Source organism: Anas acuta, chromosome 16 (assembly GCF_963932015.1).
Source record: "Anas acuta chromosome 16, bAnaAcu1.1, whole genome shotgun sequence".
Lineage (NCBI taxonomy): Eukaryota > Metazoa > Chordata > Aves > Anseriformes > Anatidae > Anas > Anas acuta.
Window position 1 is genome coordinate 16644505 of NC_088994.1, and position 14809 is coordinate 16659313.

Below are 14809 nucleotides of genomic sequence, written 5' to 3' on the forward strand. Positions count from 1 at the left end.
CAGGATCTGCCTGCTGGGGAACAGGACCCTCTCGCGCCACGGATTCGACCTCTGCACCAAGGTGGTGGTGGAGGGCAACGAGACGGTGGGCTCCAAGCTCTGGGAGCTCTTCTGCACCTCCCGCTTTCTCAACGCCACCTGCGATGAGTATTTCACCATGAACAATGTGACCGAGATTGAGGGCATCCCCGGTGCTGCCAGCGGCCTCATCCAGGGTGAGTGCACAGCGGGCAGCGGGTGCGTGGGCAGCTGCCCCTCGGGCATGGAGCAGAAAGCCGGTCCCGGTCTAGGAGGTGTGGGGCAGTGCAGGTGAGCCCTGCCAGGGGGATGCTCTTGCCGTGAGGCGCGGCCATGCCAGCAGTGGGAACGGCTGCACCACAGGACCAAGCCAGGTGCTCTGAGCAGCCAGTGGGAACCCGACAGTTCTGAATGACACTGAAAGGCTGGGGATGAATAAATCCTCCCTTTGTTTTCTCTTCGCCTTTGGAAGGCCTGATACTGACCCGAGGTTTAGTGAGGAGTGATTGCCCCTTGGGGGTACTGCGCTGCTGCTGCTGGAGCACACGCGCTGGGGAGCAGGAGCTGCTCTGCAGCCGGGCCTGGAGGGCGGCCAGGGCACAGAAAAACCTCGTGAATGCGCTGGGAGGAGCCACTTTTGACCTGTTTTTGTGGAGCTGCTGGTGCATTTCCCAGGTGCTCACGCTCCTCAGCTGGGTGCTGGAGGACGATGCTCCTCGCCACGGTCAGGGTGCTGGGCTGTCAGAGCTGCAGCCCTGGGGGGCCGTGGCGCAGTGTATTTGCTGAGCATTCAGGAGGCTGCTGGTGGCCTCTGCTGCTGTAACTGAATTGGGAGGTGCGGGGACAGGCTGTGCCCCGGGCTCTGGGTCCCTCCTTGCAGGGAGAAATGTGCCTTTTGTGTGAGGACATGGGCTGTGGTGGCAGCCGGCAAGGGCTGTGCACAGTGGGGGCTGCTAGACCCGTCTGTAATGGGGGGGGTGGTCAGGGGACATCTCGCTCCTGGGGAGGGATGTGCAGTGCCAGGTGCTTCGGGCTGGTCCTCGCAGACCTGCACAGACCCCACGGGGCAGCCCCAGCGCGATGCTGCCAGCCCCTGCCCAGCCGTGCCCACAGCGCTGGCTGCTTTCTGCTGCTCCAGTTTCTCGCTGCGATCTGTGGCCAAGGCAGCACACGCGGGGACACTAAGCCTGTTACATCAGCCCCACACTCATAATCCCATCAAAAACACTATCAAGTTACTTTGACACGATCCACTTTCCTTAAACCTATGTTGATCAGCATTAATTATATTACCCTCTTAATTATTTGCTACTGGAATCCCATGTCAGCTGCTCCAGTATCTTGCAGGGACACTGCCAGCAGCAGGACATACCTGCTCCGGGCGCCCGTTTGTGCTGCCGGCAGTGTCCCCGTGGCCCCGGTGTTGCTGAAGTCCATGTGAGGCTGGGCACGAGCCATCCCCCACCGGCCGGACACCAGCTGCCCTGGCTGCGGCTGTGCTTGGCGAGGCTGGGCAGGGGACGTGGTGCTGGGCACCCCCGTGCTCTGTCCCTTCTGGGCGTGGGGCTCAGGGACTCAGCCACGTGCACGGGCAGCTCCCCAGCCATGTCCTCACGCTGGCTGTGCCGGTTGTGCCTCCTCACAGAGAACCTCTGGAGCTCCTACCTGACCAAGGGTGTGATCGTGGAGAAGCGGGGGCTGCCCTCCGTGAGCCCCCCCGACACGCCAGTGGACATGGACCAGCCCTACGTCTTCAGCGACATGACCTCCTACTTCACCCTGCTGGTGGGCATCTACTTCCCCTCGGTCACAGGTGGGTGCCGCCGGCTCCCCGCTCGCACGTGCCGCCGTGCCCGCTCCTGCAGAGCCCCACGTGCGCCGCCCGCTGCCGCGGCCCCCGTGCCGGCGCGGGGGTGGATCACAGCCCGTCCTCCCACGCAGCTCCGGAGCCGGGTGCCTCGCTCCGCCGTGCTGACGTACCCTGGCGCCGGTATTTATAGCTCCCGGGGGAGGAGGAGCCCTCCCCTGCCCCAGTCCTGCTGCAGAGCCCGGCGGGACGCCCCGCAGGCTGTCCTGGTGCTGCACTTGCAGGAAGGGCCCAGCAGTGCTGGGGGTCCTGGCACCTGGTGGCCCTGTGACACCGCTCCACGCACGGCCCCTGGAGCACTCCCGCCTGGCGCTCGCTTGCTGGCACGGTGTGATTTTTCATGGATTTGTGTCACATCAATAATGCAGGCTGAGCCACAGGTAGCTGCATCCCCGCTGCGGGATCCTGCGCCACGTGCTGCAGCAGCAGCCTGGCTGTGGGGGCGCGTCCGTGGGGCCGTGCCGGACCCGATGGCACCGGCCTTGGCCCAGCCGTGGCAGGACCCTTTCCCTGCAGCCACTGCCACTAACTCCCCTGCTTGAGCTAATTAAGGGCTAACGAGACAAGTCACATAAATGGGTTTTGTGCCTGATCCTTCAGTGGCCTCAGACCGCAGGTCAGGTGGGAAGGTGCTGGTGGGACGTGGGGAGCCTGCTGCGGGGCAGCCCCGTGCCTGCTCCATGCCCTGGCACACGGCCCAGCGGGCGTCCTGCTGTGCTGCTGGCCTGGCCGCGCGGCGGTGCAGCTCCCACCCCGGCACCTTCCCCTGTCCCCAGGCATCATGGCTGGCTCCAACCGCTCCGGGGACCTGCGGGACGCGCAGAAGTCCATCCCCACAGGCACCATCCTGGCCATCGCCACCACCTCTGCGGTCTGTATCCTTCAGGGCTCGGCAGCGCCGTGGGTGAGGCCCCGCAGGCTGTGGCTGCAAGGCAGAGGCTGCTCTGGGCTGGGGTCTGGCAAGGTAGCTGGGTGCCACTGCCCGTTGTGCTGTGCGGGGCCGGGGACAGGCAGGGTGGGTGTGGGGGGCTCTGCACCTCCCAGGCTCTCCTTGACTGCCCCGCAGACATCAGCTCCGTCGTGCTCTTTGGGGCGTGCATCGAGGGGGTCGTCCTGCGCGACAAGTGAGTGTCCCCGGGCCGTGTGGGGCAGGCGTGGGGTGAGCTGGGAGGGACAGGCTGGGGACAGGGACAGCTGCACGGGGACTTGTCAGGGAGCCACAACTGGGACGACTGGGACAGGCACGGTGGCACTGTGGGTCTGGCGGGGACAGCGTATGCAAAGGGAGGGTGCTGAGGCTGTGTGCTGTTGGGGCAGGCTCTTGGGGGTGCAAACCTTGTAAGAGGCTCTGGGGGCTCCTGTGCCTCTGCCCCCGTGGTTTGCTGCTCACCTGCCGGTCCCTCCTGCCCCGGGCTGCGTGCAGCTCCCTTGTTTGTCAACAGGCAGTGCCTGTATGTAGGGCAGCCCAGCTGGCTGCGTGCCGTGGGTGACACTTCTGGGTCGCCAGCACCAACACAAACTGGATCCGAGCTGCACGCAGCCTTAGTTGGCCTCCTGCTGGCAGAGGGGATGGGAAGCCCCCGTCCCACATCCCCCTGTCCCCCCAGCCACCGGAGAGGAGCTGGGATGGACCCCAGCCACCTGAGCCCGCACTGCCCGAGAGGCAGCAGCCAGGGCAGGGCCCTTCTCCACTCCTGTCCCATCCCCTCCCATCTCATCATCCCATCCCATCCCATCCCATCCCGACCTGTCCTGTCCTGTCCTGTCCTGTCCCCTCTGTCCCTCCCCTCCCCTGCGGTGTCCCATGGTGGCCAGCTGGCCGCGGGAGCTGGCCCTGCACCACCCCAACACTCTCAGGGCAAGGGTGGCTGGGGCTCGGCCAGGGGACGGGGCTGTGAGTGGTGCTGGTCCCTGCAGGTTTGGTGAAGCTGTCAACGGGAACCTGGTGGTCGGCACCCTGGCGTGGCCGTCCCCATGGGTCATTGTCATCGGCTCCTTCTTCTCCACGTGTGGGGCTGGGCTGCAGAGCCTCACCGGAGCCCCGCGCCTCCTGCAAGCCATCTCCAGGGATGGGATCGTGCCGTTCCTCAGGGTAAGCGTCCCCAAACCCCGTGCAGCTGCTGGTCTGCAGCACCCACTGTGGCTGCGGGTCCCCCCAGCGGCACTCCCGGGGCACCGATGGTGCCCAGCAGCCTGCCCGCATCCCATGGGCACCGGTGCTGTGGCAGCCGTGATGGGTTTGGACGCGACATGTCGGTGGGAGGAGTGTGCTGGGAAAGGTCAGGATCCCCCTCCCCCCTGCTGCTGTGCCGCTTAATATTTTATCTGCTCTCTGAAGACGCGTTTTCACAACCTCATCTCTCCAAATCCAAACCGACAGCTCCCCCCAGGGAAGAGCAGGCTAATTTTAACTGTGCTCCTCCACCCTGCCAGCCATGTTCTGAGCTTTCTCACAAGGACTGCAGCCTGCGCCCTCTAATGCGCCCAGACATGCGTCCGCAGCCCCCGCGCCCCCCAGACCCTCCCCTCAGCCGCTGCCCCCTCTCCCCGCGCCCCCGCAGCTGCAGGAGATGCGGCTGCCTGGCGCCTGGCGAGGGTCCCGGGGGCTGGGGCTGCTCTGCAGCCCCTGGGGGCAGGCAGGCCCAGTGGCTCTCGGGAACAGGACTGTGCCCATGCTGCTGGCCCTGTCTCCACTTCCCTGTGGGACCTGCACCAGTTTGTGGAGCCTCCGGTACATGGGGGGGGGTCTGGCCCTGTGGGGCTGTGCCGAGGAGCCTCTGGATGGTGTGTGGGGGCACCCTGCACTGCTGGCCCCTGCTCCCCAGCTCCGTCACTGCCCCAAGAGCAGCTCGGCCAGGGGGTGCATGGCACCGGTACATCCATGGCACAGTGACCCCGGGCCCCTTCCCAAGCTGGAGCTCAGCCTCCACCACCTGTGCTGGGGCCGGGCTGTGTGCTGCGCCCACGGGCTGCACGGTGCCGCCTCTGCCGAGCCCCTAACGCTCTGCTCTCCTGCCCCACTCCCAGGTCTTCGGCCATGGCAAAGCCAACGGGGAGCCCACATGGGCTCTGCTGCTCACCGCCTGCATCTGTGAGATCGGGATCCTGATCGCTTCCCTGGACGAGGTGGCTCCTATCCTGTCCATGTAGGCAGCATGCTCTGTGCGCACACACCTTCAGCAAGGGGGCGGCCGGGCCTCGTGCTCCATGCCCCTGCGGGTCTCCGCACTTGGGGAGGGCTGGGGCAAGCACACGGCCTCCCACAGCCCCTTAACCCCGAAAGAGGCCGCTCTGGGGGTGCACCACATTGGCTCTGGGTGTGGGGCCCCATGCGTCCCAGTGCAGCCGGGGTGAAGCATCTCCCCGTGCCCATGGGCAGGGCCCCGGCTGGCTCCAGCTCCGCGGTGTCGGGGCGTGCAGCAGAGCCTGGCTGCGCCCCGGGTCCAGCCCAGCCTCCCGGTGTGCCAGGCTCAGCCTCTTTCTCTCCCGCAGGTTTTTCCTCATGTGCTACATGTTCGTTAACCTGGCCTGCGCGGTGCAGACGCTGCTGCGGACACCCAACTGGCGGCCACGCTTCCGCTACTACCACTGGTGAGCCGGGTGGGCGGCGGGCACACGGCCGGCCCCAGCCCCACGCTGCGGGGCTCTGACAGCGCGGTGCCCTCTGCAGGACCCTCTCTTTCCTGGGCATGAGCCTGTGCCTGGCGCTGATGTTCATCTGCTCCTGGTACTACGCGCTGGTCGCCATGCTGATCGCCGGCCTCATTTACAAATACATCGAGTACCGCGGGTAAGGGTGGCTCAGGGGCTGGCAGATCCTGGCCAGCGCCACCGGCCCCACAGCAGGGTCCTGCAGCACCCAGGGGTCCTCAGCTGCCCACGACCCACCCGCTCCCCCCGGGATGCTCCGGGTGCTGAGGGGCTCTCGCCTTGCTCCGTTGCTTGCGGGCTCCTGGCACTGCCCAGTGCAGGTGCTGGTGGCCGGAGCCACGAGCATCCCCTGAGGCGCTGCCCTGTGCTGCAGGGCGGAGAAGGAGTGGGGTGACGGGATCCGGGGGCTGTCGCTGAGTGCTGCCCGCTACGCCCTGCTGCGGCTGGAGGAAGGGCCCCCCCACACCAAGAACTGGAGGTGAGGCCGCGGGGTGGAGGGGTGGCGGCGGCGCGGCGCCGGGCAGGGCGGCCGCAGGCGCTGACTGCAGGACCTTCCTTCCAGGCCCCAGCTGCTGGTTCTGGTCCGTGTGGATCAGGAGCAGAACGTGGTGCACCCACAGCTCCTGTCCTTCACTTCACAGCTCAAAGCAGGCAAGGGCCTCACCATTGTGGCCTCTGTGCTGGAAGGGACCTTCCTGGACAACCACCCGCAGGCGCAGAGAGCCGAGGAGGTGAGAGCTCGCCAGTCCCTCCCTGCGCCGACGCCTGCGCTGGGGCTGGTGCCAGCTCCGTGCCATGGCCCCAGGGTCCCTGCAGAGCACCCGGCATTTCCGCCCTGCTATGGGGCTGCACTGGGAAAGCACTGGCACAGAGGGGCAATGGCACCTGTAGGATGCCTGCCCCGCTCCCCGGGACACCTGGCAGCAGCCAGGTGCTGATCCTGGCTCCAGGCTGTCACTGCAGGGCTGGGCACAGCACCAGCGGGGGCTGCTTGCTGCTGTGCTGAGCAGCCCCCCAGCTGTGTCCCCACAGCCCCAGCCCTGTTCACGGCCCTCGTGGCCGCAGCATCGGCTGTGCAGGAAGGGAGCCTCTCACCGCCAGAGCGAGAGCCCCTCCTCCCCCCGCACCTCCGCACCAGCCAGGCGGCACATTAATGAGATTAAGCCCTCAGAAGCAAACAGTTTCTCTCCCATGCAGACATGTTATAATTTCTCTGAGTAAATAACTCTAATTGCTGCTCTGCCGCCCGTCAGAGCCCTGGCACGGGGACACCCTCAGCTCGGCACGGCGCAGAGCCACGCGCCAGCTCTGCTTGCAGACGAGCCTCCTCTGTCCCAGCCCCAAACCGTCCTGCTGTGGGGCACCGCACCCCACAGCCCCCTCCCTACAGCCTGTACCCCACAGCCTGCACCCCACAGCTCGCTCCCCTCCAGCTCCCTCCCCCTGCACCCCCCCGGCCCAAGGGCAGCCCCGGGTGCTGTCTCAGTGCTGGGCCCCCGCGGTCCCTGACGCCGTCTCTCCCGCCGCCAGTCCATCCGCCGCCTGATGGAAGCGGAGAAGGTGAAGGGCTTCTGCCAGGTGGTGATCTCCTCCAACCTGCGGGACGGCATGTCGCACCTCATCCAGTCCAGCGGGCTGGGCGGGCTGCAGCACAACACGGTGCTGGTGGGCTGGCCCCGCAGCTGGCGCCAGAAGGAGGACCACCAGACCTGGAGGAACTTCATCGGTAGGGCTGCGCGGGGCCGCCGGGCTGCCCCGGCCTCCGGGCCCTGTCCCGGCCATCGCTGGGGTGCAGCTGTGAGCAGTCTCAGCTGACGTGGTGCTTTTCCCTTCCCTTCCCTTCCCTTCCCTTCCCTTCCCTTCCCTTCCCTTCCCTTCCCTTCCCTTCCCTTCCCTTCCCTTCCCTTCCCTTCCCTTCCCTTCCCTTCCCTTCCCTTCCCTTCCCTTCCCTTCCCTTCCCTTCCCTTCCCTTCCCTTCCCTTCCCTTCCCTTCCCTTCCCTTCCCTTCCCTTCCCTTCCCTTCCCTTCCCTTCCCTTCCCTCCCTCCCAGAGCTGGTGCGAGAGACCACGGCCGGGCACCTGGCCCTGCTGGTGGCCAAGAACGTTGCCATGTTCCCGGGCAACCAGGAGCGCTTCTCAGAGGGCCACATCGACGTCTGGTGGATTGTCCATGACGGGGGGATGCTCATGCTGCTGCCCTTCCTCCTGCGGCACCACAAGGTAGCTCTGCCCTGCGGATAGGTGGGGGTCTGGGGCCGTCCCCACCGTGCCGTGCCCACACCTCCATCCCGCCCGTCCTTCCCCACAGGTCTGGCGCAAGTGCAAGATGCGTATCTTCACGGTGGCACAGATGGATGACAACAGCATCCAGATGAAGAAGGACCTGACGACATTCCTGTACCACCTGCGCATCACCGCGGAGGTGGAGGTGGTGGAGATGGTGAGTGCTGGGCTGGGGGGGTGCCGTGGCCCAGGGTGCTGCGCCACGGGGACGTGCGGCACCACGGAACTGGGGGCACAGGGGCACAGGGGCACAGGGGCACACAGCATTGTGGTCATGTGCAGAGCTGGGCAGATGGCACAGACTCGTCCAGATGTGCAGCCCGGCAGCACCACAGGGACTCGCAGGCCCATGGGACCACGCAGGGCCAGGGTGGGGAGCAGGGGGTGCTGCTGGCCAAGCCCCACAGGTTCTCCTGCTTCCCCATCCCACAGCATGAGAGCGACATCTCTGCCTACACCTACGAGAAGACGCTGGTGATGGAGCAGCGCTCCCAGATCCTCAAGCAAATGCACCTCACCAAGAACGAGCGGGAGCGGGAGGTGAGGCCGCAGGACAGCCCGGCTGGGAGCTGGCTCCGTGGTGGCTGTGCCCGAGCTCCCCTCGGTCCTGCGGGAGCTCCGGGCTGGGGCCTCCTCTCGAGCCCTCTTCTGCCCTGCTCCCCCCACTGACCCCTGTCCCGCACAGATCCAGAGCATCACGGACGAGTCTCGCGGCTCCATCCGGCGCAAGAACCCAGCCAACACACGCCTGCGTCTGAGTGTCCCCGAGGAGCAGGTGGGCGACGGAGAGGAGAAGCCGGAGGAGGAGGTGAGGCGCCGTGCGAGGGGTCCTGGCCTGGCCGCCAGCACTGGCCCCTGCCCCTTGCCCACCATTCCCTCTGTTCTGCTGCAGGTCCAGCTCATCCACGACAAAAACGCCACCACCTTCTCCAGCAGCTCCCAGTCCCCTGCCGATGAGGCGGAGACAGCCCCTGAGAAGGTGCATCTCACCTGGACCAAGGAGAAGACCGTGGCTGAGAAGAACAAGAGCAAGAGCCCCGTCAGCCCTGAGGGCATCAAGGACTTCTTCAATATGAAGCCGTACGGCCCCACATGCCGCTGCCCCGTCCCCTGTGCACTTTGACCAGGCCCATGGGTGCACCAGGGGCTGGCTGCGCTGGCTCCATCCTTGCTCCGAGCCCCCATGTGCAGAGGGGTGGGCGGGAGGGGGGAGTCGGGGTCCCCACACAAGAGCATCAGGAGGACGGGGTGCTGGGGGACACTGGGGTGCGTGCCTGACACTCATTTTCTCTTCCTTTCTCTCTTTTCCCAACCCCATCGTGATCCTGGCAGGGAGTGGGAGAACCTGTAAGTATGTGGGGTTTTTTGGGGGGTCAGGGTGGGGGAACCGGCAGCTGCTTGTGGGCCCTGTGCACAAGGGCAGCTCCGTGAGCCTGAGCAGGCAGTGCAGGCACACCGAGCGCAGCCCCACAGCTCACAGCCACCGGTGTGGGCTTGGCACCACCAGTGGCCGTGCCAGGCAGGGCTTGCTGTGCCTGCAGCTCGTGCCGCAGCCTGGTCCTGCCCCCCCTGCCTGCCCCGGGCCCCTTGGGGCCCTGCATGTGGCTGCCGTGCCTGGCCCTGTGCCCACGTGTGCCGTCTCCCCAGGAACCAGTCCAACGTGAGGAGGATGCACACAGCTGTGAAGCTCAACGAAGTGATCGTGAAAAAGTCCCAGGACGCCAAGCTGGTCCTGCTGAACATGCCAGGGCCGCCCCGCAACCGGAAAGGGGATGAAAACTGTATCCTTCCTGCTGCCCCAGGGCCGGGGCACAGCGCCTCTCTGCAGGGTGGGGGCCGGGACTGGGACCCCGGTGGGGCCGGGGCTCTTGCACTGCTCTGGTGCTTGAGCCCGGGCGCTCCCACGGCTTCTGCCTCTGCCTGAGCCCGACCGTGTCGATGGCAGCAGCCTGCGTGCCTGGCGGGTGCGCTGTGGCCATGGGGGGCGGCAGGCCCCCAGTGTTGCACCGCACGTGATGTGCCGGCTCATCGCGGGGTGGCTGCCTGCTGCCAGGGGCTCAGGCGTGGTCCCAGCCGCATGAAGCCAGCGCAGGCGTGCGCTCTGGCCCCAGCCCTGGCTCATGCAGGATCCCAGCAGCTCCAGGGTGTAGGTGCCGTGGGCTGGGCTCCCCGGGTGCAGGGCTGTCCCCGTGCTCCCCCTTGGCATTCCTCCTTGACAGCCACGCAGACATGGAGTTTCTGGAGGTGCTGACGGAGCACCTGGACCGAGTGCTTCTGGTGCGTGGTGGGGGCCGGGAAGTCATCACCATCTACTCCTGAAATACCGCGCGAGAGAGGTTTGTCCGCACCCCGAGAGCCCCGCCACCCCCTGCACCGCGCTCCTGGAGGGGAGGAGGGAAGGCCTGATGGCAGCCGGTGCGCAAAAACTTCACCTGGCTTTAGCCGTGCCCCTGACCTCTCCATTCGAACTGCAGCACCAGATCTTCCGGGAGCATCCAGCACCAGAGCAGCTGTTCCTCATTGCAACGTCACAGCACTGCTGTCCTTGTTTATATATAAATATATACAGTGTACCGCGGACTGAGCACCGGAGCCCAGCGCTGCTGCCACCGCCGGCCCCCGCAGGGCCAGCCCCCGCTGCCGGCCCCCACGCTGCTCCTCGCGGCCCCCCCAGCCAGGCAGGAGGGCAGCTGTGCCGAGATGGGCTCCCGGGCCCTGCTGTGCTGCTACCCCCCTGCGGAGCTTGGCTGGATGTGCCTGTGCCCTGTGACTGCCCGATGCCCGACGCTCACACCCTGCCTCTCTGTGGAGGTGCTGGGAGAAGAGAGAGGCCACCAGCATGCTTTCCTCGCCGGATGCTCCTCTCCCCACCTCCGGCAGTGCCCGCTGGCCCCGGGAGGGCCGGGGCCCCTGACTGTGCTGGGCCTGGAGCGCCCCGACCGCTGCCGCCCGTCTGGAGGCCATGGGCCGTGCTCACGGAGAGGCACTCGAGATGGTTTGGAGGGGGCAGAGGGTGGGGGGCAGCCGAGGAGGTCGGGATGCCGGAGAGCAGCAATCCCACTGCAGCATGAGCTCTGGCCTGGGGTGGGTGGCGATGATCCTTGTCCCCCTCCCTGTTGACCCCGGCTCCCTCTGCCCTGGCTCTCGTGCTGCGGTCCCTGCCTGGAGCCACAGTGTCTGCAGTGGAGCAGATGCCCCACGGTGCCCGGCATCAGTCGGAGCCGCTCAGGTCTGCGGGGGTGCCGCCAACCCCAGGCGCCTGTGCCTGCTCGTGGCCTGAGCGCGGAACTGGTGCCACACTGGGGGCTCTGGGGGCTGTTTGGACCCCACACTGGCCAGCCCACCAGTCCCCTATGTCCCGCTGCGTCTGCAGGGCTTCACCCCTAGCCCCTAACCCTGGCCCTAGGCAGGCACAGGTGCTGCCACGGGGCTGTAGGAAACTTGGGATTTGCGGGTAGTTTTTAACATATGCAAAGTCTGCGTGACTGGTCTCAGCCCTGCTGCAGCAGCTCTGGCTGGGCCCTGCAGCAGGGAGGTGGCTGTAGGGGCCCCGTGCCCCCCCGGCACTCGTGGCTGTGCTCCCGCTCCCCAGCACCACGCTGCTGCTGGGGCAGTGCCATGGGCAGACCCCAGAGCCCCTGGAGCCGCTGGCCAGGGTGGCGTGGGCCAGAGCCCGTCCCCTCCTGCCACAGCCCTGCAGCAGGCAGCAGGACGTGGCGGGACGGCGTGGGACGCCCCTCAAACATGTCCTACCGTCGGCAGCAGCTGCAGAGCCACCCCCGTCCCCCACAGCATCTCTCATGCCAGAGAAACTGAGGAGCTTTTAACAAATGTGAACGGTTCCAGGAACCACGCAGGAAGCGGTGCCGGGGGCAGCCATGGCGTGCCGTCATCCGGCCCCGGCCCCATGTACATAGTGTACATAATACAGTACGTGTATTTTTAAAGTGATCATATTTATGTTAATAGAACCAGATGAAGTCTATATATAGAGATCTATATCTATACTGAGAGATGCAGGGCTATGCTAGCACCAGGCTGTGGGGACGGAGGTGTGACAGGCTGCTCCTGCAAGAAAAGGGCGCCCACCCGCCGGCACCGAGCGCCCTGGGGTGGCGGTGAGGGCTGTCGCCTTCCCCAGCCATCAGCAGCCCCTGGGAACGGGCCAGGTCGTGGGTTCATTCTCTTCTTGATTTAGCTTCTTAAAAGTTTCAGGGAAAAGAAATTACAGACTTTTCTGAACTTGTTTCACAGCAGATTTGAGCTTCCACTCAAAGTGCAGCCTGCTAAGAGTTGCCCTCTCCTGGCAGTGCTGGCTGCTTTGTGCCAGCCTGGCCCCGCACAGCAGCGCGATGTCCCCTCCACGCGCGGTGGACAGTGAGGGTGACCCGGCCAGAGCTGAGCCCAGCGCTGGAGCTCTCCTCCTCCTCCTCCTCCTCCTCCTCCTCCTCCTCCTCTTCCTCCCCCTCCAGACAGCCCCGATGCCTCCCCTCGCCCCGCGGCACCGTGCGGCCCGCAGCGTCCCGGCCGGCAGGGAGGAGCGGGTGCTGTGCAGCGTCCCCATGGGTGGCCGGGCAGCAGTTGGCACCTGCTCCATCCCCGCGGCCCTGGCAGCCAGCTCCGTGCTCGCCCACCCGTCCTACGGGCTGGGGCCAGCCGCAGCCCCCAGCTCCAGCCTCCGGGAGGGCAGGAAGCTCCCTCTGCACAGGAGGACGCTGTCCCCTCTTCCTCTGCAGAGCTTCTCTACTCCTCCAGTTCCAGGCCAAAGCTATATGGGGCTGCTTGGATAGAAAGAAGTTTTGATTCGTTTGTGCTCTTTTTTTGGCTTTTGGCTTTTTTTTTCTTTTTTCTTTTTTTTGCTTTAAGAGACTACTTGGACACACTCCCAGACCAAAACCAAGCCCCAGCTGCACATCTGTGCCTGTTTATACCTTGCTCCTACATTTCCATCACTCCCAAAGTGCCTCCCTTCTCTCCAGCAGCCCCGGCCCCAGCCAGGCTTTCTGCCATGGTAGCTCAGCTCGCTGCACAGATGCAGCAGGTTGCATCACAGACTGGTGTGGAAGACAGATAGTGCCAAGAGCCTGGTTCCCTGCTGCCAGGGGAGCCCAGCGTTTACAGAAGAGGAAAGTCAGGCTGAGATGCAGTCTCAGCACAAAGGCTCTGGGCTGATGAGCAGAACAGACACACCGAGCAGTGCTCCTGGTCCTGCCTCTGCCGCTCGCTCAGCGCTTTTACAAGAGCAGGAGGCATCCACAGGTGAAAGGTTCCTTTTGCCTGGGGCAAGGGCAGTCCCATGGGACACAGGCTTTGCCAGGCTCTGCCCCTACACCACCCTGCACAAGCTCGTGTGCTGTTTCCAGCCTCCCCAAAGTATTTGAAGCACTTCTGCAGTACCAGAGGAGGCATGCACACCGACCTGCCCACTCATCTCATGTGCTAGCACCACGCTTGTTTGGCCTGCAACGCTTGCCAACGGCTCTGCCCCTGTGGAAGACGCTGCCCCCCTGCAGTCACCCTCTGGTCACCGCCCGGCTTTGCCCTGCAGCTGCCCCCAGCCCTGCAGGGCCGCCCAGCAGCGAGCGCAGAGGGGTTATGGCAGCAGCAGCCAGTGGCAGGAGCACCAGGGCCAGGCAGAGCTCTTCCTCTGGCTGCACACGCGGGTTTTTGGGGCAGAAATTCTCTGCTGAGCAGCGGGGACGCCAGGCCAGAGCGTGCTGCCCGGCAGGCGGGTTTGCTTCATCGCGTCCCAGCATCCAAACAGGTCCCGCTCCCCCTCTGCCCTGTTTCGTCTTCCCTTGGTGAAGCTGCAGTCCTGGCTCCGCCGGGGAGCCAAAAGGCGAGCTGTTTCCATCCGTCCCACTGAAACGAAGCATTTCCCTTCCTCATCCTCCAGCAAGAACAGGGCGCAGCTCTTGGCACAGCCTGGGCTGCCTCAACCCCCTGCCAGGCAGCTCTCGCTGCGGCAGGCAAGGTGCTGGTTTCCACGGTGAGTTCTCACTTGCCTTTGGTCTGGAGAGGGCCAGTTTTAGCAGACAGCACTGCATGTTAGTTTACAAACCCAGCCCTGCACGTTTGGCCTCTGTGAGTGTTCAGTTTCCCCAAGGAGCATCCTTCTGCTGTTCGCCATGGTGCAGACGATGCCCGCGGCTCCCCGTCGGGCACGGGGCGGTTTCTGCCCCGGGGACCCCGCACCCCCCCGGCTGCCCCAGGCAGCCACGGCACGGGGCCGCAGCGAGGTGCAGGGGGGGTCGGGACCCCCTCTGCAGCAGGACTGAAACCGAGCAGGAGGCCCGGCAGGTCTGAGAGTTGCTGGTTACAACACTTTCTGTGCTACATGTGCAATATATTTGTTATGAATGTTATCACCCAGTCAGTTCATTCAATAATCTTTTAATCACTGTAGCTAGGTGTTCTGCGTCCATTCAAGTGACTTTTATTCGAGTGCAATATTTCAATAGACATGTAGTGACCTAGTATGCTTTGTGTTTTAGAGAATCTGTGTGCAGAGCAATGCAATTAAGTTTAAAACCTTGTAAATAAAACAGGTTGCAAACCAAAAACTAAAAAGAAAAAAAAAAAAAAGTATTAGGCTTGCATTTAATTTCTGTGACTGTTTCAGTATCGTGCGTTAGGCCGCCTCAGTACAGCCCCTGTGTTCTCTGTGCAGGTATTAATGGAGGAGTGGCTCCTCAGCTGTTGAATGCTCCCTGTTAATGCTTTACTGCTTTACCTGTATTCATTTTTCTAGACTCCTGTCTGCACAAAATGCAATAAATGATTTTATTACACCCTTCACTACTTGCACGGGGAGTTTTCACTTGCTTGCAGGGTCTCCACAGCTACTTTGCACTTGGCTGCCCCCATTTCAGTAACAAGGAGCAACCAACAACCGCAGCGTCAGATTGCAGAGGAAGCAAAGCACGAGAGGAGCGGCGTTAGGTGCCAGTTTATGGAATTGTACAATGTCTGGAGTTGGAACAGACCTCC

The 14809-nt window shown here is 64.5% G+C and overlaps 1 protein-coding gene across 2 annotated transcripts in view; it reads left to right on the forward strand.

Moving 5' to 3' along the window:
• Nucleotides 1-14617, forward strand: part of SLC12A5 (solute carrier family 12 member 5) — a 29717-nt gene extending 15100 nt beyond the window's left edge. For both annotated transcript variants that reach the window (XM_068700095.1, XM_068700096.1), the window contains exons 8-27: nt 4-215; nt 1664-1831; nt 2662-2760; nt 2952-3009; nt 3803-3977; nt 4913-5031; nt 5378-5476; nt 5556-5675; nt 5910-6014; nt 6099-6267; nt 7067-7262; nt 7587-7756; nt 7845-7976; nt 8252-8359; nt 8505-8627; nt 8712-8899; nt 9152-9166; nt 9467-9600; nt 10047-10155; nt 10294-14617. In XM_068700095.1, the coding sequence (XP_068556196.1) occupies nt 4-215; nt 1664-1831; nt 2662-2760; nt 2952-3009; nt 3803-3977; nt 4913-5031; nt 5378-5476; nt 5556-5675; nt 5910-6014; nt 6099-6267; nt 7067-7262; nt 7587-7756; nt 7845-7976; nt 8252-8359; nt 8505-8627; nt 8712-8899; nt 9152-9166; nt 9467-9600; nt 10047-10138 (2482 nt within the window). In that variant the 3' untranslated portion in view covers nt 10139-10155; nt 10294-14617. The remainder of the gene's footprint in view (nt 1-3; nt 216-1663; nt 1832-2661; nt 2761-2951; nt 3010-3802; nt 3978-4912; nt 5032-5377; nt 5477-5555; nt 5676-5909; nt 6015-6098; nt 6268-7066; nt 7263-7586; nt 7757-7844; nt 7977-8251; nt 8360-8504; nt 8628-8711; nt 8900-9151; nt 9167-9466; nt 9601-10046; nt 10156-10293) is intronic.
• The last annotated feature ends 192 nt before the right edge of the window (nt 14618-14809 follow it).